General features: G+C 62.9%; 1 protein-coding gene across 1 annotated transcript; it reads right to left on the minus strand.

Annotated features, from left to right (window-relative positions):
* Positions 1 to 661: 661 nt before the first annotated feature.
* On the minus strand, positions 662 to 23,958 carry MYCTH_94652 (non-ribosomal peptide synthetase; the record flags this gene model as incomplete). Its single annotated transcript, XM_003664522.1, has 4 exons — positions 662 to 7,033; positions 7,112 to 11,938; positions 12,025 to 23,364; positions 23,419 to 23,958. 4 exons carry the CDS (start codon positions 23,956 to 23,958, stop codon positions 662 to 664), a joined length of 23,079 nt encoding a protein of 7,692 aa, XP_003664570.1.
* Positions 23,959 to 26,131: the final 2,173 nt, after the last annotated feature.

The following is a 26,131-nucleotide window of genomic DNA, read 5'->3' on the forward strand; positions in this document are numbered from 1 at the left end:
TTGGAAATTCGCTTCTCCTAACATCTTTGGAAACCAGGTGGGTACAAGGCATAAGACTTGTCCCTTGTGATTCGGAGCGATTGGGAAGTAGTCTTGGGAGTCTTAGAGAATAAGTCAGGTATGATCAGTGTGGGAGAAGGGGCTTTTGAGTTTCGAAGACTCTTGATTCAACTAACCCTAATTACTAGTAAGCAGATTCAAACCTCAAATGGCCCCATAGACTCAACTCAACTCCTAACACCGCTAAAGCTTTCCGAGCAACACAAACCACATAAGCTAGCTGTCTTGAAAAGCGCCGAGGAGCAGAGATTGAAACAGTAAGTGCAAAATTGCAAATGAACAGAGAAAAAACAACAACAAAACAAGATAACAAAAACAGATAAAAAACCAGATAAAGAATAAGAATAAGAGCAGAAAAGAATATCGATGGAAAAGGAAGAATAACCATAAAACAACCGATGAAACACCGAAAACACCACACGCCAATCAATAATCCACCGTAGGACCACTCTTTACCATCAACACCACACACCTATCAATGAATCCTCCACAGCATCACACTTCGTGGCCGCGTTTGGGCGCCCTTAATTATAGCCTACCATCCAGACCGTGGTTCCCTAACGGGAGCCGGTTCTCCGTTTCGGTTCCGATAATTACACTTTTACCATCTCCCATTGAGAACCCTCGTTCCGTGAGCCTGCCCAACTCCGAGCCCGACCGGGAACGAAGCCACCTTCTTCCTCCTCAACTTGGGCCTCTCGGCTTCCCCCGCGGCTGGGCTACTGCTGCTGCTGCTGCTGCCGGAGCTCGACGAGGCCGAGGCCGAGGCCGACGCCTGCGCATACTCGGGCAGCTTGAGCGGCCGGAGCGCGTTCTGCCGGGGGCTGGCGAACGACGAAGAGGACGACGACGACGGCATCTGCGAGGCCGACTCGCCGGGCGTCAGCGGCGGGCTGAGGGCCGCGTACGACCTGTTCTTGTCCGCCCACAAGGGCTGTTGCTGGTGGTGGTGATGATGATGATGGCCGCCACCGACGGCGGATGACAAGGAGGAGGAGGAGGAGGGTGTGGAGCTGCCGACGCCGTAGTAGTATCCCGACCCGGGAGGAGGAGTTGTTCTCGTCGAGGACGCGCCGGAGCCGGGGTAGTAGTCGTAGGATCCTGCGGTGGCCCGGCGTGGCAGGGACCCGGGCCCGGGTGCCGGCACGGGGGTCGGCATCGTGTTCTTGCGGCGCGGGGGCAGGGCGCCGACGGCCAGGCCCATCCGGGGCGAGGCCACCAGGAGGGGCGAGCCGATGGTGGAGCCGCCGCGGCTGCTGCCGGCGCCGGCGCGGCTGGACTTCTTGGAGCTCTTCTTGTTGGAGGACGGGTCGAGGATCCAGAAGCCGCGCGAGTTGGTGGTGGCGGTCGCGCTGTGGGCCGTCGCGTCCTGGGCGGCGGTCGCCGCCCGCCGGCGCGTCGGGACCGGGGCGGGCTCGGCCCGCGGGCTGGTGCGGCCCCGTTGCTTGTCGGACTGGGCGCGGGAGGCGAGCAGCATCTGGGCCTGCTTGGTCGGGTTCTCCAGGATATCCTCCATGTCGAAGTAGAGGCCGTACTCGGCGTACTCCTCGAGGAAGCGGGCGGGCGCGATCTCGTCGCCCCAGATGTCGAAGTAGGGCGTGTTCCAGGGGATGGCGTCGGCGTCGGGCAGGACCTTGTTCCACACCTGCTCCACCACCGAGGACTTGATGGGGATGATGGGGGGTCCGTCGCGGGCCAGCAGCTCCCACAGGTGCGGGCTGTTGCCGACCTCGGCGGCGGCGAAGATGCTGAGCGTGGCGCAGAGCTTGTCGAGGAGCATCTCGGCCACGGCCGGCTGGACGATGGAGCTGCACGAGCCGATCTCGACCTTGAACGAGTCGGTGTGCGGCGTCGTCTGGACCCAGAGGTCGGCCGAGTCGTAGGCCGGCCCCAGGACGCCCATCTCGCACATGAGGTTGTCGGTCAGCCTGAACTCCTGGCCCTCGGACCCGTCGCGCCCCAGCTGCTGGTGCTGGACGACGGAGCTGAACCGGGTCCAGTGCGGCCAGTCGGTGCAATTCTTGATCAGGCGGCGGAAGCCGAGGTTCTCGTGGGGCATGGCCGCCATCTGCTGCTCCTGCACCAGGGCGAGCAGGTCGTGGATGCTGTCCATGGCGTTGACCCGGACGCGCACCGGGATGATGTTGATGCAGGGGCCCGAGATGTCCTCGACGCCGGACACGGGCAGGTTGCGGCCAAAGATGAGGTTGCCAAACACAATGTCGCGCTGGCCGGACATCTTGGCGAGCACGAGCGCCCAGGCGGCCTTGACGAGGGTGGCCTGGGACATGCCCGCCACGTTGACGGGGATGGGCGGGATGGTCCGGGTGCGGATGGTGTCGACGTTGTGCTTGTGGGACGGGCCCGAGTGCTCGACGATCTCGGTCATGGTCGAGCCCTCGAGCAGGTCGGCCCAGAAGTTGACGGCCTGCTCCTCGCGCAGGGCGGCGCCCCAGATGAACTTGCCAAAGGACGGGCGCTGCTTGGGCTCCTGCCCGTTGTAGCACTCCTCGAGGTCCTGGATGAGCAGCGGCATGGCCATGCCGTCGTACTGGGCGTGCGACATGCGCATGATCAGGACGTAGTGCCCGTCGGCGTGCAGGACCAGCTTGAAGCGGACGATGGACTGCGACAGGTAGGCGGACCGCTGGGCATCCTGCTCGACCAGGTAGTTGATGAAGTTGTCGTCGGCCGAGTGCTCGCTGCCGTAGCGCAGGAACTCGATCTGGTACGACCGCACCACGACCTGCATCACCTGGCCCCGCAGGGTGGTGAAGAGGGTCCGCAGGATCGGGTTCGTCGCCACCATCTTCCTGCAGGCCTGCTCCAGGCGGAAGGTGTCGAGCTGGCCGTGCAGCCGGAACAGGAAGTAGTTGGTGTTGCCCCTGCTCCTCATCAGGCCGTGGCTGATGGCCCAGGCCTGGTAGTCGGTCGCCGGGTAGATGTCCTCCACGTCCCCGGGGAAGACCGAGAGCTGTCGGCAGACGGTCTCGATGACCTCCTCCTGGTCTAGCCCGAGGTGCTTGATCACGCCAAACGGTTCATAGTCATCCTGAACAACAACAGCAGCCGGTTCAGGAACGACATCCTCCTCCTCTTCCGTGGTCGGGTTCGTGACGTTGGCCTGGGCGGCGGACTCGCACAGCTCCTCGAGGGTCGGGTGCCGGAAGATGTCGGCGACGTTGATCTTGATCCCCTTGCGCTCGGCGGCGGTGGCCAGCCGCATCGACGCCATCGAGTCGCCGCCCAGCTGGAAGAAGTTGTCGCCCCGGGAGATCTCGTCGGGTTGCATACCCAAAACATCCGCCCACAGCTCCTTGATCACCTGTTCCAAGTCTACTCCACCTGTCGCTCCCGTCGTCACCCCGGAGCTGGACGTGCCGGGCTTGCTCAGTTCCTGCGACGAGATCTCCTCCAGCAGATCCTCAATCTCTCCGTTGAGCGTCCCCAACACATCCCTCCCGAGGCTCGCGTCAGCACCGGCACCACCACCACCACCACCACCACCACCATCGGCCGGCGCGAAGCCGGAGGTTGTTGCCTCCGCTTCCACTTCCGCTTCCACCTCGATATCCGCCACCATGTTCTTCTCTCCTCCGCACAGCTGGCCCAGGACGTGGACGAACTGGGCCACCATCTTCTCCACCTGCGCAGCACCCACCAGGCGGTGGTCGTGGTACACAGACACCTTCACCTTGCCATTCTCACGGAGGATGAACTGGACCGAGAGCGGGTGGCTCATGGCCGGCGGGGCGCCGACGTCGACCGGGACGAGGCCGAGCCCGAGGTTGGTCGGGACGGAGGACTCGGGCGCGATGGTGACGAGGCAGCCAAAGTTGCACGCGGCGGCGGCGCCGGGGCCGGCGAGCTTGATGTTCTGCACGCCGGCGTGCTGGTGGGGGATCATGTCGACCAGGGCGGACTGCATGGTCGAGAGGACGTCGGCGACGCCGGCGTACTCGTCCAGGGAGCAGCGGATGGGCAGCGTCGTGATCATGGGCCCCTGCGTCTCGGCGTCCTCGGCGCCGTTGCGCCCGCTGAGCGTCTCGCCAAACACGACGTCGCTGGTGCCCGCGTGCTGGCCGAGGACCATGGCCCAGGCGACGCGGATCATGGTCGAGGCGGTGAAGCCGGGCCTCCGAGCCGGCGGCATGGTCACGTCCGTCTCGAGAATCGCGTCGGCCGAGGGCACGTACCCGCCGGGGACGCTCGGGAAGTCGGCGGGCTGGGCGCCGTCGAGGTACCGGGCCCAGAAGTCGCGCGTTTGCTCGGCCGGGGTATCCTGAAGCTGCTTGATGAAGTCGCGGTACGGGCGCCTCGACGGGAGCTCGCCGCCGTCGTACACGGTCTCGACGTCCCGCAGGAGCATCCCCAGGGACGAGGCGTCATAGGCGGCGTGGTGCATCGTCAGGACTAGGTAGCGCGACGAGTTGGCCTTCTTCTTCTCCTCCTCCTCCTCCTCCTTCTCGACGATGGCGAACTCGGCCAGGGGCCCGCCGACGGTAACAGGGCGGGACGTCGCAAACTCGTCGAGGGAAGCGGCGCGCTGCCAGACGAGGGACTTGTTGATGACTGCTTGGTAGAGGCCGCCGCCGCCGCGTTTGTTGCCGCCGCGAACCTTCTCGAGCTGCACGAGGTGTGTCCGCAGGATCGCGGTGGCCTGGTAGACTGTCTCCCAAGCCGCCTTGTACTTGGCGAGGTCGAGGCTGGGCGGGAGTCGGTAGCTGTGCCGCGCCACATACGCCCCTGGTTGTCGGATGGAGAGCACAAAGAGGCCCTCCTGTAGTGGGGTGCACGGATAGACATCCTCGATGGCGTCGGCGGGAACGTCACACTGCCTGCAGACCTCTGCCTCGAGGGTCGAGTTCCAGCCGATCATGCTAAAAGGCGCGATGGCCTCGGCGTCGAGGGTGGATGGCTGCTGCTCGCCCGCCGTAGACGACGACGACGACGCCGCCGCCGCCGCTTCCGCTTTCTTCGCCATGTCGGAGAGGATCGGGGTTTGCATGATGGTGGCAACGTTGAGGGAGATGGCGCGGGCCCTCGCGGCAGTCGCCAGCTTCATGGCGGTGTACGAGTCTCCGCCGACGTTGAAGAAGCTGTCGTCGGCCAAGATCCTGGCCGGGGCCGACCTGATGACCTCTTTCCACAGACTGGCCATGGTAACCTCCATCTCGGTCTCGGGAAGCCGACCGGACCGCTCCTCGGGCTCCATCAGCAAGCTCGCCCCGAGGGCCTTGATCTTCTTCCGGTCGGCCTTTCCAGAGGGCATGAGTGGCATCTGATCCAGGGGAACAACGACGGACGGCACCATGTATGCCGGGACCTTCTTGGCCATCTGCGCCTTGGCCGCCGAGACATCAAAGTCGTCGACGCTCATGTTCTTGGCCGAGAAGAAGAGGACAAGCCTCGGGGCCTTGCCCTCGGGCGTGGCAATCTCGGCGACCACGTTCTCGGCCTCGGGGACGACGTTCCTGAAGGCCTGCTCGACGTCGCCGAGCTCGAGCCTCTGGCCAAAGATCTTGGCCTGGGTGTCTTTGCGTCCTACGTATTCGAAGGTGCCGTCGGGGTTCTGGACGACCAGGTCTCCGGTCTTGTAGAGCCTGGTGGCGCGGCCCGGCTTGGTGGCCCAGTCCGGGTTGCTGATGAAGGCAGCCTCGGTCTTTTCCGGCTCGTTGAGGTAGTGCCGGGCGAGGATGGGGCCCTCAATCAGCAGCTCGCCGATGCTGCCGATGCGGGCCAGGCGGTTGTGGTTGCGCGGGTGCACCACCCAGTAACAGCAGGAGACGGCCTTGCCGATGCACTTGGGGCTGGACTGCTCGGTGACGAAGGAGTTGGCGGCGCTCCCGACGCAGCACTCGCTGGGGCCGAACGCGTTGACGAGGCGGACCTTGCTGGCCCAGGTGGCGACGTGGGAGGCGGTCATGGGCTCGCCGCACAGTGCCAGGCTCTTGAGCGTCGGGACCTTCTCGGGGCTCATCAGCGAGGCGACGGTCGGCGTGATGACGGCAAAGGTGGTGCCGGACCGGTTGATGAACGAGACCAGCTGGTTGATCCTCTCGTGCTCGGTCGGGACGCATACGGTGGCACCGACCATGAGCGACCCCAGGATCTCCAGCAAGCTGGCGTCGAAGCTGTAAGAAGCGAAGTGCAGCACTCGCTCGCCGGGGAGCTGGCCGATGGCTTTGTGGTATCCTTGGGTCGCGGTGCAGAACGCCCGGTGCTCCGTGACGGAGCCCTTCGGGGTGCCGGTGGAACCGCTCGTGAAGACGATGTATGCCGCGTCGGCGCTCGACTTGGCCGTCCCGCGCGTCATGAACGATCTCGGTGCCGTGCCGGGGACGCCGGACCGGCGCTTGAACATGTCCTTGGAGATGATGACGGTCTGCAGGCCGAGGCGGTTGAGGCAGAGGTCGGCCTGGAGCGGCGAAGCAAGGATGCGCCTGGCCTTGACGGTGCTGGTGATGCACCGGAGCCGCTCGAGGGGATGCGATGGATCCATCAGCACGATCGTGCCCCCAGCCTTCAGGACGGCGAGCATGGCGACCGCGATCCAGATGGACTTCTCAAAGCAGAGCGGCACGACCTCTTCGCGCTCGAGGTCTGCCAGGAAGCCCTGCGCGATCCTGCCCGACAGGATATCGAGCTGTTCGTATGTCAGGGTGTCCTCGGTAGACCATACGGCCTCCCGGTCGGGGTGCTCAGCAGTGCGCTGGGCAATCATCTCCTCGATGCGGAGATCGACAGCAGCCGGGAGGTGGGCGTTCCACTCCCACAGCTGCTGGACGTCCTTGTCCGAGGCCATCTCTAGATCGATGGGGCGGATCGAAGGGTTCTCGACAATTTGCGAGAGGACCGAGGCAAAGGTGGCGGCCATGCTATCGGCGCGACCGTCCGAGATCCTGTCGCACCAGTAGCTCATGTGAACTTTTAGGGCTTGGCCATTGTCGAGGGCTTGGACCACCATGTCAAACTGCTTGGTCGTTAGCATGTTGATCGCCTCCGATAATGAACATGAGGAAAAAAAAAAAAAAAACCCTTATAGACTTACCTCAGTCGGGTCCTGGCCACCCATGGGGCGGAAGGACACCGCCGAGAAACCCTCTCCCCCGGGCGCAGCCTCCTTCTGCAGGGTCATTCCGGTATTGAAGAGCGTTCCGGAGCCCAGCTCGTGCGTGACCTCTGCGAGGGAGGATGTCTGGTGCGCCAGCATGTCGATGAAGTTGTCGTGGACGGCCTCAGCGATCTGGGCGATCGTCTGGTCGTGCGGGAGAGCCACCTTCGAGATGAGGATGTTGACGAGCGGACCGACGATCGAGCCGATTTCCTTGACGGGGAGGTCGCGGCCCGAGGTGACGATGCCGAAGCAGCACTGGTCGCGGTCGGCGTTGATGTACTCGCGAAGCGTCAGGGCCCAGGTCACCTGGAGAAGGGTGAACAGGGAGACTCCGAGCTCGCGCGCGGCAGCCTGCATCCGGGCGTAGTTGATCTTGTTCACGGGTACGTCGGTCTTGTGAAGGACTTTCCCGGCGACCGGTTGATGTTGTTGTTCTTCGGTCGGGAGGAAGCAGGGCTCGACGTTCTGGAGCGACTTCTTCCAGAAGCCGATGTCCTCGGCAGCGTCGCGAGACCGGACGTAGTCGATGTAGTTCCTGAGCAGGGGCTTCGCCGCGTCCAGGGGCCGGGCCTCGCAAGCGTTGTTGAAATCCCGGAGCATGACGGCCATGGAACCGCCATCCGCGATCGCGTGGCTCAGGAGGAAGCTGCAGAAGACTCTGCCGGTCGAGGCCTGGCGCGCAAGCCGGAGCTGATGCTGGGGTGCGCGCCGGCTGAGCATCTCGGAGGGGACGATCCGGATCTTGAGGAACTCGGAGAGATCGGCCTCGCTCATCGAGGCGGGCACTTCGTCCTCGATAATAATATCCGGCTCGTAGGTCCTGAGCACCAGCTGGTCGTAGAGGCCGTCGGTGGAGTTCTGCTCGACGAAGATGGTGCGCAAGACCGGGTGGCGACGAACGACAGCCTTCCAGGCCTGCCGCAGCTTGTCGAACGTGACGGGCATCCGGGAGTTGAACTGCAGCTCATACACGGAGCGGAACCAGTACATCTCGGGATCCTTGCTCTGGCTCAGCAGCATGCCCTGCTGGGACGGAGTGCAGGGGTAGACATCCTCGATGTTGCTGGCCGAGATGCCGAGCGCCTTGAGGGCCGGGTCTTGCGAGAGCTGCGTGCTCAGCGGCGCGGGGGGCACGTCGGCCTCGTTGATGCTCAGGGAGTCGGCATCACGGGGTCCGAGGACGCGAGCCATGTGCTCCAGGCTCTTCTGGTAGTTGCCGATCCAGCGCTCGATGCCGTCGCGGCGGCTGATCTTGCTGTTGAAGCTGAAGGTGAAGACGAGCTGGTTGTTCTCCAACTCGGCGCTGATGTCGATCAGCGAGAACTTCTTGTGCTTGTCGCCGACCTCGCAGGGGTCGACGCCGATGTTGCGGAAGTGGACCTGCTTGAGCAGGGCATCGTCGCGCTCGAGCTGCTGGAACGAGCCGAAGTAGTTGAAGGACACCTCGATGCTGAACGGCTTGCTCTCGAGATCCAGAGAGCTGAAGTAGGAGAAGCCCTTGTGAGGAGTGTTGCGGCGGACGTCCTTGACCTGCTTGACATATTCGAGAATGTCCTTGTTGCAGCGGCGGCTGTCCACCCAGACGGGGGCGATGGTGGTGAACCAGCCGACGGTCCTGGAGAGGTCGATCGAGGGATCCCAAGGCTCGCGGCCGTGGCCCTCGTTGTAGATGGGCGGAACGTCCCGGTCCAGGAAGGTGGCGGCAAAGGAGTGCATGACGGCGGCGAAGAACAGGTCGAGAGACTCGGTGGCATAGGCGTCGTTGCACGGGCCCATGAGCAGATCCGACGTGCCGGCGGACAGGACGAACTGGCGGTGCTCAAAGTCGCTGGCGTGATTGGGCTTGCCGGCCATGCCCCAGTATTTGTAGTCGGGGCTGGCCACCTCGAAGGGGATCGTGGCGGTGCCCGTCAGAGACTTGCGGTGGTTGCCGAGAAGCCCGCACCACTTCTCAAAGGACATGCTGCGGTAGGTCGAGATGGCACCGCGGACGAGGTAGTCCTCGAGATCCTTGAGAACGATGCGCCAGGAGACCAGGTCGATGACGAGGTGGTGAGCGGTCAGGAAGACGTACTGCTCAGCCCCGATGTTGAACAGGTCGCCGGCAAAGACCGGTCCGTTCTCCAGGTGGAGGGACTGCTGAGTGTCACGGATCTGCTCCACGGCTTCGGGGGAGAACTCGACGGAAGCGGGCAGATCCCAAGCCCGGAAGAGGTAGGAATCCTCCACCACCGGCTCGATCCACTGCCTGAAGGTGCGTCCGAGTTTCTGGAAGCGTGCCCTGAGCATGGCGTGGCGCTTGACGACAACGTTCAGGGCTCGTCTCATGGCGTCCTCGGAGACGCGAGCCTTGTCGGTTGAGACCTTGAGCAGGAAGCTCTGGTTGAAGTGGTTCTCGCCGGGAGAGAGGCGCATGAACATGCGTTGGATCGGTGACAGGCCGAACATTGTGATGCTGTCGTATTCCTCCTCCTCCTCCTGCTGCTGCTGCTTCTGCTGCTGCTGCTGTTGCTGCTGCACCTGCTGTGGAGCACCGGCAGCTGTCATGGCAGAGCTCTCAGCGGTGGCCGACGGAGTCGGAGCTGGAGCAATGTCGAGGTTCTCGAAGTGAACCGCCAGCTGCTTGACCGATTTGGCCTTGAGGAGCTGCTCGATGCGGAGCGGGATGCCCTTTGCGCGACACTGGGCCACAACCTCCATGGCCGAAATGGAGTCGCCGCCCATCTTGACAAAAGAGTCGGCCGAGGGGTTGATGGATTGCTCGGGGATGTTGAGGACGGCGCTCCACACCTGGAGAATGGCTCTCTCCACGGGCGTCAGGTCTTCTTGTTGGGCCGCAGAAGAAGAAGAAGAAGAAGACTGTGAGCCCTCCCCGGTGCAGAGATGGTACATCTCCTGACTCATGTTGTTGACGCAGCTGGTGAGGTACCGGCGATCCGTCTTGCCGGAAGCCATCAGTGGGAGCTGGCTGGCGACGATCCAGCACGAGGGAACCATGAAGGACGGGAGGACCTCGGAGAGAGCCTGGCCAAGGATAGCAGTCGTGGAGGAGACGTAGTCCCCTGTCAAGACGTTGACGCCCTGGGCGGGATCCGACGCCGCGGGTGCCAGCCGACCAGCCACGTTGGGGTTGGGGTTGGGAGCGGCCTTGAGCGTGAGGACAGCGACGAGCTTGTTCGCGCACACGCCCTCCTTGATCAGCAGGACCGCGCACTGCTGGACCTCGGAGCGCTTGATCAGCTGCTCCTCGATCTCGCCCAGCTCCAACCGCTGGCCACGGAGCTTGACCTGGTTGTCTCGACGACCGAGGTACTCCATCGTGCCATCCTCCTGGTAGCGGACGAGATCGCCGGTCCGGTACATGCGGCGGCGTCCGCCGGCCCAGGCAGGGTGGACGAAGGCGGCGTTGGTCTTGGCCTCGTCGTCGAGGTAGCCGCGGCCCAGGATGGGGCCTTCGACAAGCAGCTCGCCGATGGCGCCGACGGGCACGAGCTTGTTGTGGTCCCGTGCATCTCCGACCCAGGCAATGCTGCCGACGCTGTTGCCGATGGAGCTCTTGCCGGGGCGGAGGCTGGAGGGGTCGGTAACGTCGTGGCCAGCGCAGATGACGGTGCACTCGGTCGGGCCGTAGGCGATCATGACGCGGCGCGTGGGGGCCCGCCACTTGTCGATGAGCTGAGAGCTGGCGGCCTCGCCGCCGAGGAGGAGCGTGGTGATGGACGGCACCCTGAGGGGATCCATGAGGGCCAAAATGGACGGGGTGAGGAGGGCGTGGTTGACCCGCTGCTCGTTGACGAAGCCCATGAGCTTGTCCTTGTCCATACGCTGCTCCTCGGAGGGGACGCAGACGCAACCGCCCATGACGAGGGTGGTGAAGATCTCGGTGATGCAGGCGTCGAAGACGTACGAGGCAAACTGCAGGACGCGGGCCTGGGCAGTGTAGTTGAAGGCTCTGCCGTGCATGGTAGCTCCGCTGCACAAGGCCTCGTGCTGGATGAGCACGCCCTTTGGCATTCCCGTGCTGCCGCTGGTGAACAGGCAGTACGCCAGATCCGAGGGCTTCCGGAACTGGTTCAGAAGCGGGGAGAATCCGGCCCGGTGTGTTGCGGACGCCTTCTTCAAGCTCTCGATGCTGCGCGGCCCGACGAGAAGGTAGGGAATGCTCAGGTGGCCGCCAATGTCGAGAGCGATGTGCTCGTTCTGCTCAGAGCAAACAACGAGCGGCGCATGGACCCGCCTGGAAATGCTTACCATCCGCTCGATCGGGTGCTTGGGATCCAGGGGAACGAACGCGGCGCCGGCCTTCATGATGCCCAGCATGGCCACGATCGTCCACGCGCTCTTCTCGAAGCAGAACGGGACCAGGGTGTTGGGGGTGACCGAGTACTGCGAGACGAGGTGCCGAGCCACGGTGGTGGCAAGGGCATCCAGCTCGGAGTAGGTGAGGGAGAGGTCCCAGCCAGAAACGGCAGGCTTGTTGGCCTTGGTGGCGAGGTGGAGGCCAATGAGCTGGTCGCACTGCGCCGAGACGGTGGAGGTGGAAGCAATGCTATTCCAGCCCATGATCTGCTGGTGGTCCTCGGCGGTGAGGAGGCTGACCTCTCGAACGGGCTTGGCCATCGAGTCCAGGATGCTGTCAATGGCCCGGTTGAAAGTCGCGGCGAGGCTCTTGGCTTGGTGCGCAGAGAGCACGTCAGTGTTGTAGGTCAGGCTGACGTCGACATAGTCCGGCGCGTCTCCGATATTGAGGGCAATGTCAAACTGTTTTTATTATTATCACACCAAGGTCAGTCACTGCAATCCTCAACCATCCATCCTAGAGACAACGTATGAAGAATTATACTTACCTCGCTCGGATCTTCCACATGCACCGGCCGGAACTCGACCGTCGAGGCGCTCGTGCCCGGAGGAGACAGTCTCTGCACCGACATCGCCGTGTTGAACAAGCGGTCGTCGCCGCCCAGACCGAGCCCCCGCTGGATCTCGGCCAGCGAGCAGAGCTGGTGAGACAGGCAGTTGGCATAGTCCGCATGTGCCGCCTTTAGGACGGCTTCCACCTGCTTGTCGTCGTCCTCCAGCGGGATCACGCAGACGAGCATGTTGATGAAGGGGCCAACAGCCTCCGCGATGCCCTCGATCGGAAGATCCCGGCCGGAGGCCAGGTAACCGAAGCAAGGGGAGTTGTTTCCGGTGTAGGCGCGGAGGAGCAACGCCCAGGCAAGTTTGTAGACGCTTGCCGCCGTCGTCTCGGACTCTGCGCAGAGGGAGTGGAGCTTGGCTGGGTCGGGATAGGAGAAGTCGAGGTACTCCAGTTGTCGAGTAGGAGACGGAGAGCCCGACCGCAGAGGAGGGAAGTGGCAGGGCTCCGCGCCGCTCAGGTAAGTGTTCCAGAACTGGCGAGACGAGTCCGTGTCCTGCTTGCCGAGGAAGCTGATGTAGCTGCCGTAGGCGTCGTGCGAAGTGACGCCGATGGGGGCCCCGTCGTAGGCCTTGACGAAGGTATCCAGGAGGATGTTGACCGACGTGCCGTCGATGAGGGTATGGCTGATGTCGAGCTGGACCAGCACCTTCCCGGACGTCTGCTGGGTGAGAAAAACCTGGTGCGGCGGCCCACTGGCGATGTGATGCTCGGGACGACCGACTGGGAAGGCGGTCGCATCCTTGCAGACCAGAACCTTCGGCTCAAGCTCCTTGAGGACGACTTGGGTGTAAGCCGAAGTGCTCTTGCCATCGATGGAGGATGAGGCCTGGACGAAGACGGTCCGCAGCATCGGGTGCTGCTTGACCACCAGCTTCCAGGCCGCGACGAGCTTGTCGATCGAGACCATCTGTGACGATCTCGGAACGACCTCCCAGACGTATCGGACTGCATAGAGCGTTGGGTTCATGGATTGGCTGACGAGGAGGGCCGTCTGCATTGGTGAGCACGCGTAGATGTCCTGGACGTTGGCCACGCTGATGCCTGCAGCCGGGAGGGTGGTGTTGAGGAGGGTCGAAAGCTCGTCATAAGTCGTCCGGAGATGCGAGAAGTCCGAGAGGGTCAGCGAGGTCTCGGTCCGCTGGCTGGTAGCCTGCACCAAGCCGTGCAGGGTGTCGGAGCAGGCCTCGATCCACTGCTGCACGAGGTGGCGGTGTCTGATCCGGTTGTTGAAGGTGAAATTCATCGTCAGGACACCGTTCTCGACGCCGGCGGACACGTCGAAGATGGAGAAGCGCGGGACGTCCGGGGCGGAATCCGCAGGAGCGCGGAACGGAGCCCAGCTCATCCGGTTGAGCAGGGCGCGGTCACGCTCGAGATTCTGGAAGAGGCCGAAGTAGTTGAAGGTGATCTCGACTCCGGTAGTGGCGTTCTGGGCAAAGGAGGTGAAGAAGGGCAAGCCCTTCTCGGGAACCCGGCGGCGGGCGTCCTTGACCTCCCGGAGCGAGCGGAGGGCATCGCCGGTGTGGTCGGACAGGACGATGGGGCACATCGAGGTGAACCAGCCGACGGTCGAGGAAAGATCGACGTCGGCCCTCCACGGCTCGCGTCCGTGGCCCTCGTTGAAGATGGCCACTGAGTCGCGGACGGAGCGGAAGACCTGGTTGAAGGAGTGGGCAACAGCTGCCAGAAGAAGATCCAGGGGCTCGGTGTTGAAGGCCTCGTTGCAGCGGCCCATGAGGAGCTCGGTGGCCTGGTCGTCCAGGGAGAAAGTCTGCTCGACGACATGGGCAGCGGTGTTGTCGGCGCTGCTGATACCCCAGAAGCCGAAGTCCTGAGCCGGGAAGACCTCCTCCACCGTACCGATTACCACCGACTTGGCGTGCTCCTCCAGAAGCCTGCACCAGGTGCGGAAACCGAGAGGCTTCTGAGTGGCGGCCAGCCTTCCCGTCCGGAGAATCTCCTCGAGCTCCTGGAAGATGATCCTCCAGGAGACGAGGTCGATCACCAGGTGGTGGCAGGTGATGAAGAGAACGGTCGTCCCGTCGGTCATCTCGCACAGGTCCGCGGCCACGAGTGGGCCGTTGGCGATGTCGAGGCAAGCCTGGGAGTCGGACGCGTACTCGATCACCTTCTGCATGGTCCGGACGGAGCGGAAGTGGCGGCAGCGCAGCGAGCCGCTGGCGTCGGGGGAGATGTACTGCTGCCAGTTCCTCCGGGCGCTCACCTGCTGGAACCGTGCGCGGAGCATGGGGTGGCGCTGTACGATGGCCGCCAGGGCGTCCTGCAGCTTGTGGAAGTCGACTCCCTCGGTGAAGCGCAGGAGATGGCTCTGGTTGAAGTGGTTCGGCGCGTGGGGAGCAGCCAGCTGCATGAACCACTTCTGGATGGGGGACAGAGCAAAAGGAGTCTCGAACTCGGGCTTCTCCTCCTTCTCCTCCTCCTCCACCACCACAATGACGCTGGTCGTCTTCTGGCTCATCGACAGCGCGGCGCGCTGGCAGAACTCGGCGATTGTCTTCGACTTGAGGAGATCCTGGACCGTAACCTCGATGCCCGCGTTCCTGCACCGCGTGACGACCTGCATGGCGGAGATGGAGTCGCCGCCCAGTCTCAGGAACGAGGTGTTGGGCCCGATGGCCTGGGGCCCGACGTTGAGGATGTCGCTCCAGATGGTGCGGACCTGCTCCTCGAGCGGGTTGTTCATGGCGGAAAGCTCATCCGAGTCGTTGTTGCCCGCGGACAGGCCGGCGATCTGCTCGTAGGTCGCCTGGTCCATCGCCTTGGCCCACTCGCTCACCATCTTCTTGTTGACCTTCTGAGAGGCGGGCATGAGCGGGATGGAGTTGAGGACGACCCAGATGGTGGGGATCATGTAGACGGGCACCTTCTGTGACAGGCGATCCTGGACCTCCGGAATGCGCACCCAGTCTTCGGGGTCGGCGAGAGTGATGCCGGTCGAGGATGCGGGGACGGCGGTCGGCTTGTCCCGGACCATGGACAGGATGCCGACCAGGTGGTCGGCGCAAACGCCGGAGCGCGGGTAGAGGACGAGAGCCTGCCGGACGCGCTCGTCCTTGCGGAGATGGTACTCGATGTCGGCCAGCTCGACGCGCTGACCCCGGATCTTGACCTGGTCGTCCCTCCGGCCGAGGCAGCTGATGGTGCCGTCGGAGTTGACGCGGCCGAGATCGCCGGTGTAGTACACGCGGGAGCTGCGGCCGTTGGCCCACTTGACGGGCATGGGGCGGAACGACGCGGCCGTCTTGGCCGGGTCCTTGAGGTAACCGCGGGCGAGAATGCTGCCTTCGACCACGATCTCGCCCACCGCCCCGATGGGGGAGAGCTCGCTCGGGCGGCCGAGGTCGGCAACCCACATCGTGCCGCCGATGGAGTGGCCGATGCTGCCGGGGATCTGCGGGCCGCGGACGGAGTTCTTGGCACAGTAGATGCAGCTCTCGGCCGGACCGTACGTGACGATGAGCTCGAGACCGGGGCGGCCCGACCAGCGCTCGATGTTGTCCTTGCCGGGGGCCTCGCCGCCGAGGATGATGGTCTTGAGGCCGGGGACGGCCGCCGGGTCCATGAGGCGGGCGAACGAGGGGGCGAAGAAGGCCCAGTTGACGTGCTTCTCGTTCATAAAGTTGGCGATGCCGTTGAGGCGCGTGAAGTCGTCGGGGATGCAGACGCAGCCGCCAAATATGAGGGTGGTCAGCAGCTCCGAGACGCTGACGTCGAAGGTGTGGGAGGAGAACTGCAGGACGCGGGTGCTGGTCGAGTAGTTGAAAGCGGCGCCGTGCTCCGTCATGCTGCTGCACAGGGTGGCGTGCTCCCAGACGACGCCCTTGGGCGTGCCGGTGCTGCCGCTGGTGAAGATGGCGTAGCAAGCGGAGCCGGGCGTCGTCAGCGGGTGGATTGCCGGAGGGCCGTGCCTTGGGAGGCGATCCATCATGGCCTGCGAGACGGCGACGAAATGCCGGACCTGCGGGCAAGACGCCTGGAGGAGATTGGCGTGCGTGGCCGAGGTCACGACGACCTTGGCGTCGAGGGTGCCGACGATGCTGGTCAGGCGATCCGGCGGTTGAGAAGGGTCCAGGGGAACGCACGCGCCGCCCGCCTTGAGGATGGCCAGCTGGGTTACGGGAACCCACTTGGACTTCTCAAAGGCGAAGGGCGTGAAGCACTCAGGGCCAACCCCGAGGGACCGCAGGTGGCGGGCGAGCCTGCTTGACAGGTCATCGAGCTGGCCATAAGTGAAGTCACCGTCCCAGGCCGATACCGCGATTGCGTTGGGAGTGGCGGCGGCCTGGCGGGCGAACATGTCGTGGACGCGGTCGTTGATCAGGGGCGGGAGCGTCTTGGTGATGGCTGCAATGTCCGCCCGGTCGCTCGGGCTGAGGGTGTCGATGTCCTGGAGGCGAAGGGTCTTGTTGAACTCGCCCTGGCACAGCTGGCGGAGAATGTGATGGAACGTTGAGAGCATGCGCTCCATCTGCCTCTCGTCGATGACCGAGGAGTCATAGGAAGCAGTCAGGACAAGCTGCGAGCCCATGGGCTGGCACTCGAGGGTCAGGGCGTTGGTCAGGAAGTCGGCCGCCGGACGCTCCGTGCTCCAGACCAGCTGGTCCTGGGGGTTGCTGCCATGGACCTCGGAATGGACCACCAAGAGGGTCTGGAAGTCGCAGGCGGCGGCGGCTGCGGGCGCCGACTTCTTGATGTTCGGCAGCCCGTACTGCTCATACTCGAGCATGGCAAAGGACTGCATCTGGACCCGGTTCAGGAGGGCGTTGACCGACTCGGCCCAGTCCACGCTGATCCTAAACGGAACGGTGGCAAGCGTGGGGCCGATAAGGCCCAGCACGCCGTCGACAGGGGCGCTGCGGCCCGTGACGGACTCGCCGAACACGACGTCGGGGTGCGAGCCCGAGTAGGCCGAGATGAGAACGGCCCAGGAGGCCCGGATGAGCGTCGGCGGGGTGAAGGTGGACCCCTGAGCCCTCTGGAAAGGAATCGTCCGCTGGAAGATGGCGTTGGCGAGTGGCTCGTAGGAGGACGGAAGCGAAGGCGGGAACGGGGCCGGGTCGCAACCGTCGAGTTGCTGGCGCCAGAACTCGCTGGCCTGGGCCTTGTCGATGGTCCCGATGTAGTCGACGAACGTGTGGAAGTTGATCTTGGGGCCCAGATCCTTTTGCGGGGTTGTGTTGATGCCCGCGAGCTTCTTGTACTCGCGAGTGACGGCGTCGGAGAGCAGGGCCATGGTCCAGCCGTCGTAGACGGAGTGGTGAGCGGCGAAGACGAAGCGGGGAGGGTTCGGGAGGATGGCGTGGTGCGTCAGGGCCGTGCCGAATCCCACCTTGATCTGGCGGAGCTCGCTGATGTAGGCGCTCAGATCGCTGGAGCGAGGCGTCTTCCACTCGATCGGAGCCGGGCAGAGAACGGCCTGCAGGCCGGCGGGCACGATCCTCGTCCTCAGGATGGGGTTCTCGTCGGTCACCGCCTGCCAGGCGCGACGGAAGATCGAGACGTCGACCCAGCTGGGCAGCGGCATGACGTGGTATGCCACGTATGCGGTAGGCTTCTTTTCCGTGAGCATCATCATGCCGTCCTGGAGGGCAGTGGTGGGGAAGATGTCCTCGATGTCGTCTTCGGAGACGCCACACTGGAGGGCGACATCCGCGAGCTGCGGATGCTGGAACTTCCGAACGGAGCCAGAACCAGAAGGAGCAGCAGCAGCCGCCTGGGCCGTACCGGTCGACGGCGACGTAGACCCGCAGAGGTTGGCAATAGTGCCGTGCTGGAAGAGCGAGGCAACGGAGATGGTAATTCCCTGCGCTCGGGCTTGGGCGACGAGCCTGATGGCAGTGATCGAGTCGCCTCCCACGGTGACAAAGTGGTCATCCATGCCGATCTGGGACTCGGGAAGGCGGAGCACGTTCGCCCACAGCCGCTGCATGGCAGCCTCTTCCTGGGTCGACGGCTGTCGCTTCTCGACACTCTGATCCACCTTGTACGAGGTGATCTCGTCGTCTGTCAGTTTGGCAGCGGCCAGACGAAGCGACTTCCTGTCGATCTTGCCCGAGACCAGCTTTGGGAGCCTGTTCAGCGGGATAAACAGGGTGGGGATCATGTGCGGTGGGAGAGAGCGCGACAGCTTGGACCGGATGTCGGCAACCAGCTCCTTAATATCAGCCGTGGAGAAGAGACCTGTGGCAGAAGCGTCAGCCTGTTCCGTCATCATCATCGTCATCATTCTGTCGGGGAGGTGGAGGAAGGCGACGAGGAAGGCGTCGCGGCCGACGCTGGTGCGGTCGAGGACGTCGATCGCCAGCTCGACCGGTTCCTCGATCGCCGACCGGAGCGCCGTCTCGATGGCCGTGATCTCGAGGCGCTGGCCTCTCAGCTTGACCTGGGTGTCCCTGCGGCCCTGGAAGTCGAGGGAGCCGTCGACGTTCAACCGGGCGAGGTCACCGGTCCGGTACATGCGCACCGGCTTCTTCAGGCCGTCGCTGAGCGTCCAGGAGAGAACGTCCGGGAAGGCGGATTCGGTCAGCTTGGCGTTGTTCAGGTAGCCCTGCGTGACGTTGGGGCCCTCGAAGACGATCTCTCCGATGCACCCGACGGGGGCGAGCTTCCTGGGGTTGCCCGGTTCGCACACCCAGAGACGAGTGCCGTTGGCGTAGCCAATGTTGGTGATGGGCAGGTCGCGCGACACCTTGACTGCGGTCCCCAGGTTGGTCACCTCGGCAGGACCGTAGACGTTGACGAGCGGGATGCCGTCCCAAATGTCCTTGCACGCCTGGGTCAGCTGCTCGCCGCCAACCGAGAGCCACTCGATGGTCGGGCACTCGGCCGGCGAGATGAGGGAGGCGACCGTGGGAGTCAGCCAGGCGCGGTTCGCCCGGAGCTTGTTGATGGCGGCCGCGAGGTTGTTCATCCGGTCGTGGTCGGACGGCACGCAGAGGCAGGCGCCGTGGTAGATGGAGATGGCGAGATCGCCGATGCTGACGTCGAAGACGTGCGCGGCGAACTGGAGGATCCGGGAGTTCTTGTCGATGTTCATCACCTCGCCGTGCTGCTTGGCCATGATGCAGACGGCACCGTGATCCAGCGGGATGCCCTTGGGCTCACCCGTGGACCCGGACGTGAACACGACAAAGGCGGTGTCGGAGGGGTGGACCGAGTACCGCCTCTTGGTCGTCCGCTGGGAGATGCTGCGGATCGAGTTCTCCTCGACAGAGAATGGCCTGAACCCCATGGCCTTGATCCTGGAGAAGAAGGTACGGGCGCAGAGCACCACCTTGGGCTTCACCTGGGACAGGACCTTGAGAATGCTGGAGTCGGGGTGTGAGGGCTCGACAGCAACAGCCACAGCGCCGATCTTGAGGGCGCCCAGGATGGAGAGAGTCGTCCATACCGACTTAGGGAAGCAGTATGGGACATAATCTCCCTTCTGGACGCCGAGCGCGCTGAGATGGTTTGCGAGCGCAGACGAGCCGCGGTCCAGCTCGCGATAGTTCAGAGAGCCGTCCCAAGCGTACACGGCAGGGGAGGTTGGTTGGGCGGCCACGTGTTGTTCCAAGAGCTGGAGGAGGGTAGTGCGCTCGTACTGAAGCTTTTGGCGGTTGTTGCGGATCTGCAGCTCCCTGTCCTTTCTTGACGCGTAGTCGATACTGCCGATGGTCTCCCTAGCAAGATCCCGGGCGCGGCACAGCTGGTTCAGGACGTGGCCAAACTGCGCCTGCAAGTGCTGGATCTGCTGCTTGCTGAAGACTGAGGAGTCGAACGTGGTCGTAACGGTAATGCCGTCGTCCTCCAGAGTGAAGTCCATGTTGAGGGCATAACTGTGATAACCCCTCAAGTCGAGGGAGGCGGTTGCCAGCCCGATCCGCGGCTGCAGCTTGTCACCGCCGCCATCCGACATCATGGACGACATCTTTGGCTGGATGACGATGATGTGCTGGAACTGGCAAGCCTCGGCGGCGCTCGGGCTGAGCCGCGAGATGGCTTGGATGCCAATATGGCCGTTGGCATCGATCTGGAGGACGTCCTTCTGGATGCGTCGTAGGAGAGACTCGACGGTGTCGTCGTTGTCCCAGGTGACGCGGACCGGCGCAGTCGAGATGGTGGGACCCGAAATCGCCTCGACACGCCTTATGCTCGACGAGCGGCCGGAGAAGGTCTCGCCAAACACGACGTCCTGCGAATCCAGGTAGCGGCCGACAAGGAGCGCCCATGCGGCGCGGATGCGGGTGGGCATGGTGAACTCGGACTTGGCGTCCTCCGTCATCGCCAGCTTCATCTTTACCACGGAGTCGGGAACGGGGGTGTAGTTGGACCCGATGGTCTGGGGGAAGTGGCTCGCAGCCAGACCCGTGTCGGACGCTAGCTTGTTGATCCAGAACACCCTGGGCGCCTCGGCGTCGAGCTGAGAGAGGTGCTGGATGTACAGCTTGTGTGGCAGGGTCTCGAGCGCCTCGAGGCCCGCATACTCCCTCTCGACGTCCTCGAAGAGGCGGGTGATTGACCATCCATCGAAGAGGGAGTGATGGATCGTCAGGATGAAAGTCCGGCCCACGAGCCCGAGCCTCACGAGGTTATCGCCGAAGCTCATGGGCAGGGATCTGTCATGCTCGCAATATGCCTCGAGATCAGATCCGATGTGCCAGGTGAGCTGCGAGTCGTAGACCACCTGCACGGCGCCGTGCGGGCCCTCGAAGATGCGAGTCCTGAGGATGTCGTGGCGTTGGGCGACTGCGGCCCAGGCTGCTTTGAATCGGTTGATGTCCACCGGAGGAGGGAGCTCCAGCTTCAAGCGTGCAATGTAGGCGTCGATGCGCATGCTCGAGGCGGTAAGGAGAGCCTCTTGGAGAGGGGTGCAGGGGTACACGTCGAGAACGTTGTGCGACGCCGGGCTCCGGGACTTGACGTCGCCGACAATCTCGTCGACGAGATCGCTCGGGAGCAAGCTCAGGGCAACGGGGATGTCGAGCTCTCCGTTCTCCGCCGAGGCTTCGCCCCCGGATACAGTTCGAGCCAAGGCGCGCATGTTCGGCGCGTTGAAGAGGTCCGCGACGGTGACGCTGACGCCGTGGTCGCGGGCAGCCGAAGCAACCCTGATGGCGGCGACGGAATCACCGCCCGATGTCAGGAAGTTGCTGTCGGGCCCAAAGGATTGGGACTTGAGCGCGTCCCTGCAGCAGGAGACGAGGATTTTCTCGACATCGGTAGCGGAAATCGAAGGGGTCGGCTCGGGTGAGGGAATGGGTTGTGGCGCAGAGGGTGTCGGCCGTGCAGGAGTAGAAGAAGCCGCCGCCTGTGGGTTGTTGGGACGGGAGTACGAGGATAGCTGCTTGATGGACGACTGGTTTGCGAATTCGAGCAGCTGCCTCCGGTTCACCTTGCCCGAGACCAGGTAAGGGAAGCTGACGACCGGGATGAAGAAGGCCGGGACCGCGGCGACGGGGAGGCTGGCACGGAGCGTCTCCTTCGCCTTGCGGATCGCGTCCGCAAGGTCCTGGTCGACGGGGTAGATCTGGATGCCGTCCTCGATACCGCTGCCGGCCCCAAAGGAGATGAACGCGGCGAGGACCTTCTCGTTCGCGGGGCAGATGACATCGACGTGGACGTCGACGGCCTGGGGGAACGCCTTGACGACGTGGAAGCGGACCTCGTCGAGCTCCATCCGCTGGCCGCGGATCTTGACCTGGAAGTCTGCGCGGCCGGCAAACGAGATGGACCCATCCATGGCCTGCCGGCCCAGGTCGCCGGTCCGGTAGAACCGGCGGTTGGGGGTAGCCGGGTAGAAGTGCGTCTTGCGCACCCAGGCAGGGTTCTGGATGAAGGACTTGGCCGTCTTTGCCTCGTCGTTGAGGTAGCCGTGGGCCAGGATCGGACCCTCGACGATGATCTCGCCGACGGCGCCGATAGGGGCGAGCCTGTCGCTGTCGAAGCGGTCGGCGATCAGCATCCGCCCACCGATGGCATGCCCGAGGGATTCCTTCCAGGGCTTCTTCGCCTTGGTCTGGACCGAGAACTCGTTCTTGGCACAGTTGATGCAGGTCTCGGCGGAGCCGTACCCGATGATGAAGCGATCCAGGACCGGGGTCCACTTCTCGATGTTGTCCTGGCCGATGGCCTCGCCGCCGAGGATGAGCGTCCGGAGACTCGGGACCAGGGCGGGGTCGAGGATGCGGGCAAAAGAAGCGGCGAACAAGGCGGTGTTGACCTTCATGCTCTCCATGAACTTGGCCAGCTTCTTGGGCTCGAGGCGGTGATCATCCGAGGGGATGACGATGCAGCCACCGTGCACAAGGGGCGTGACCAGCTCGACGACGGAGACGTCAAAGACGTGGGACGCGTACTGGAGGACCCGGGTACTCTCGTTCATGTAGAACTCGCGGCCGTGCTCCCAGACACTCGTGGCGAGGGTGCTGTGCTGCCACTCGACGCCCTTGGGAGAGCCAGTGCTGCCGCTGGTGAAGATCACGTAGCACAGGTGGTCGGGTTGGACGTAAGGGAGGGGAACACTGGCCGACGGCTTCTCGTCGCCGTCGACGCAGATGAGGTGCCGAACGGGGGTTTGCTGATCGAGGCTCTTGGCGAGGGTCTGGTGGAGTGACTTGTTGGTCAGCACAATGGGGGCTTGCAGCTGACCCAGGATGTCGTTGCGGCGGGCGGCAGGATGGCTGGGCTCCAGCGGCACGCAGGCACCGCCAGCAGCGAGCGTCGCCAGGATGGCAACCGGCGTCCACTTCGACTTGGAGAGGAAGAAGGGCACAAAGAGCTGCCTCCCGTCGGCGCGCGCATTGAGCTGGTGCGCCTTGCTGGCAATGACGCCGGCGAGGCGGAAGGCCTGCCGGGCCAGTTCTGCGTAGGTGAAGCTACCGTCCCAGGCGGCGACGGCGACCCTGTTCGCGTTCTCCGGCTTGGCGCACTTGGCCAGGATGAGATCGTGGACGCAGTCGTCGAGCCTAAGGGGCAGCGGGGCGCTGAACTCGACGATGCGGTTGTAGTCGTTTCGGCTGACCGTGTCGATCGTCTTGACGAACAAGTCGTCAGCGTCGAAACGGCCAACGCTGCGCAGCTTGAGCGTCAGGACGTTGATAACGTGGGCATAGTTATCGATGAGGCTCTGGGCTCGCTCGGGAGACATAGCATCCTTGCGAAAGCTCAGGTACAGATGCACCATGGTGCCATGTGCGATGTTTACGAACGCGGTCGCCATCGACTGTGAGTAGGGGAAAAAAATTACGTTAGTGCTGATGCCGGGCTAATACGCTCTCAATTCCAGTTTATTTTTTTATTTTTTTTTTTTGAAACTCACAGGCAGGTGCATCTCGGGGAACCTAGATTTCCACGAGTGGACGTAGACAGCAGACACAATGGTGCCAAACCCTGTCGTTTCCGCAAACGCCCCCAGGGAGTGGAAAGGCAAGGTATGGCTCATGGTCAGCTTCATGTCCTGCTCGGCGGCGCGCATCACGCTGAGGAGGCCGTCGTCGCCGGTCATGGCCATGGTCGAGAGCCAGGCGGCCTGCTCGCGGTCGAGACAGACGCCGAAGCTCACGGGCCCGTCCTCGCCAGCATAGGCCCGGAGGAGGATGGCCCACGCGGTGAGCACAAGTGTGTCCTCGGAGAGGCTGTGCATCGAGGCGGCTTCCTGGAGGTTGCTCGCATCGACGGCCATGACGGCCTTGGTGCGGGCATACCCGTCCAGACCGACGGTGCTTGGTTTGATGGTTGAAGGAGTCCCATCGAGTTTGTCGAAGAACAGAGGGGCATCGGGAGCAGCCTCGACAGTTTGGAGCCGTTGTGCCCAGAAGGACTTGCGGGTGATGTCGTTGGAAAGCCTCGAGGAATGCATGGCGATGGTGGTTTGGGCTGGATCCGTCGATGAGACGCTGTGGTGAGTAGTTGGAGGTGGAGGAAGGGTGATTGAGGGAGGACTATGCGGAGACTATCAAGAGGGGGATGCGTGAGAGGGTATCGTGTGTTGCGGTGTCACGCTCAAAGGGGGGAGTAGGAGGGAGGAAGGGATGAGAGCGCGATGAAGGTATGTTGGTGGAGCTGTTCGGGTGAGGGGTTCTGGAAGAGTTAGTCCACACAATTTGGGGGATGTTGGTATGCCGCAGTATACGATGAGTGTGCTCCTGCCGGGTGAGGATGAGGGGAGGAGACACTTGAGAGTGTTGCAGCCGTGAACAATGACGGCTACGGTGACGACAACAAGAGACGTAGTTCAACCTCGTGCAATATGTGTGTGTGTGCCGGAGCGGCTTGGCGATGGTGCTGTGTGTGAGGTGATGTCTCTGAGCGTCGATGTCTGATTGATGTGGTAGGAGGATGTCGATCAGAGGTGGAGGCCGTTGGGTTTATCATAGGCCGGACGGACGATGTTGACCTTGGTGGATGACTCGAGAATTCGCCTTCACCTTGAGGCTCGGAGGAGATGTGGACGTCAAGCCGCTCCCGACCAAGAGGGGAAGCAGCCCGTCGCAGGCGGAGGATTGATTACATGAAGAAGACAGGGGTCAGGCCAGGAGCTGGAATCACACACGATGTAGAGAACAGCCCGGGATGGCATGCGATGGAGTTGAAGCGAAGGGTTCCAATATTGGACTTCGCCGCTCTGGTCTGTCTGCTATGATTGGATGAGTCGAGCCGTATTACCTCTCGACGACCGGCCACTCGGACGACTTTGCAAGGAGAGTCGCCGTCCGAGGATAGTTTGCCGTGAGAGTCGGAGGATAACTGCGCCGGAGTACACGGCCGGCCTTGCTCGAACGTTGGAACGCCATTGGACGAACAGGTGCCGGCAATCGGGGCCTACTATTTTTGATTCACGGCAGGTCAACGGCTGAGCCATCCGGGATGTCGGGCAGTTGTGTGGATCGAGGCATGGCAAGGTTCAAGCCGCTGCGCCGTCGGAAGCTAAGGCGTGTCCGAGGTACGGATATAGAAAAAGTCCACCACGTGGGTCTGTAACTTGCTACTGGTGTAGTACCTTAGGTAGTGTACCAAGCATACTTTTGTGTGTGTCCGCTACTGCACTAGACCTGTGGATGTAGTTAGTCAGTGCTGCTGCGCCACCAGTGAGCAAAAACAGCACTTGCCGGGCCAAGAATCGCACAAGCGCAGCTCGCTCAACGCCATCGAACAGATTCCAAGAGCATCACACCACACTAGGACAAGCTGAGCGAGACTTGCCGGTCTCTGCCGCCGCAGAAGTGTATTTTCTGCTGCCAATGACTGCACCGCCAACAACCGAGTTTCCGCATTGCTCTTGACGTATTCGCGTTATTTCCTCCATCTTGGGTTCGGCGGGCATCCGATTGTAGACACTTCCGTGGTCGGTCGAACGTGTAATAACGGGTATTGAACTTGAAAACCAAACCACGGCAATCCGCGTCGTAGTCCCGGAGTGAAGCGTCCATCAACGTACTGAACCCGATGCCCGTTGGGTTGCACAGCATCCAACCAAGTTTCCCGAGCCGTGATGGTTGACACCAAATGACGTTCCCGAAGCTTGGCAACTCGAAACGTTTGGGAAAAAGTGTACGGCCTAAAAATAAAAATCAATGCTAGCCTTGTTTCGATGATGCACCGTAGGTTTTTGATCAGGTGATTGTTCCGTGGAAAACGTGGGGGAAGAAGATACCTTAGTATGTTTACTATTCGGTACACGACGCTTTTGCCCTCCCGTGATGAGTCGAACGGGACTGGTCTCTTCGAAAGGGCGGGCTCAGCCACCGGGCCGTTCTCCAGCTTTCTTGCACGCAGCAGCTTGTTGACAGGCGTCGGATAGATCGAATGGCCAGGCTTACTGCTGCCCTTGCTGAAGCCGCTTCTGTTTTTAGGTGTGGGGGTGGGGAAACGCGGCTATCATCCATTCGGAGCCCCCCAGGAGAAAACAAGCTTTTTAACCCTTGCACATCGTGCACAGCTGCTGAGTGGAAAGCAACAAGTTTCGAAAAGATCGGCGCTTGAGGCGACCCCCATCTGACCTACACTACCGATTGCGCGATGCCCACGACCCC

The sequence above is a fragment of the Thermothelomyces thermophilus genome, chromosome 4, assembly GCF_000226095.1.
Source record: "Thermothelomyces thermophilus ATCC 42464 chromosome 4, complete sequence".
In the NCBI taxonomy this organism is placed as follows: Eukaryota; Fungi; Ascomycota; class Sordariomycetes; order Sordariales; family Chaetomiaceae; genus Thermothelomyces; species Thermothelomyces thermophilus.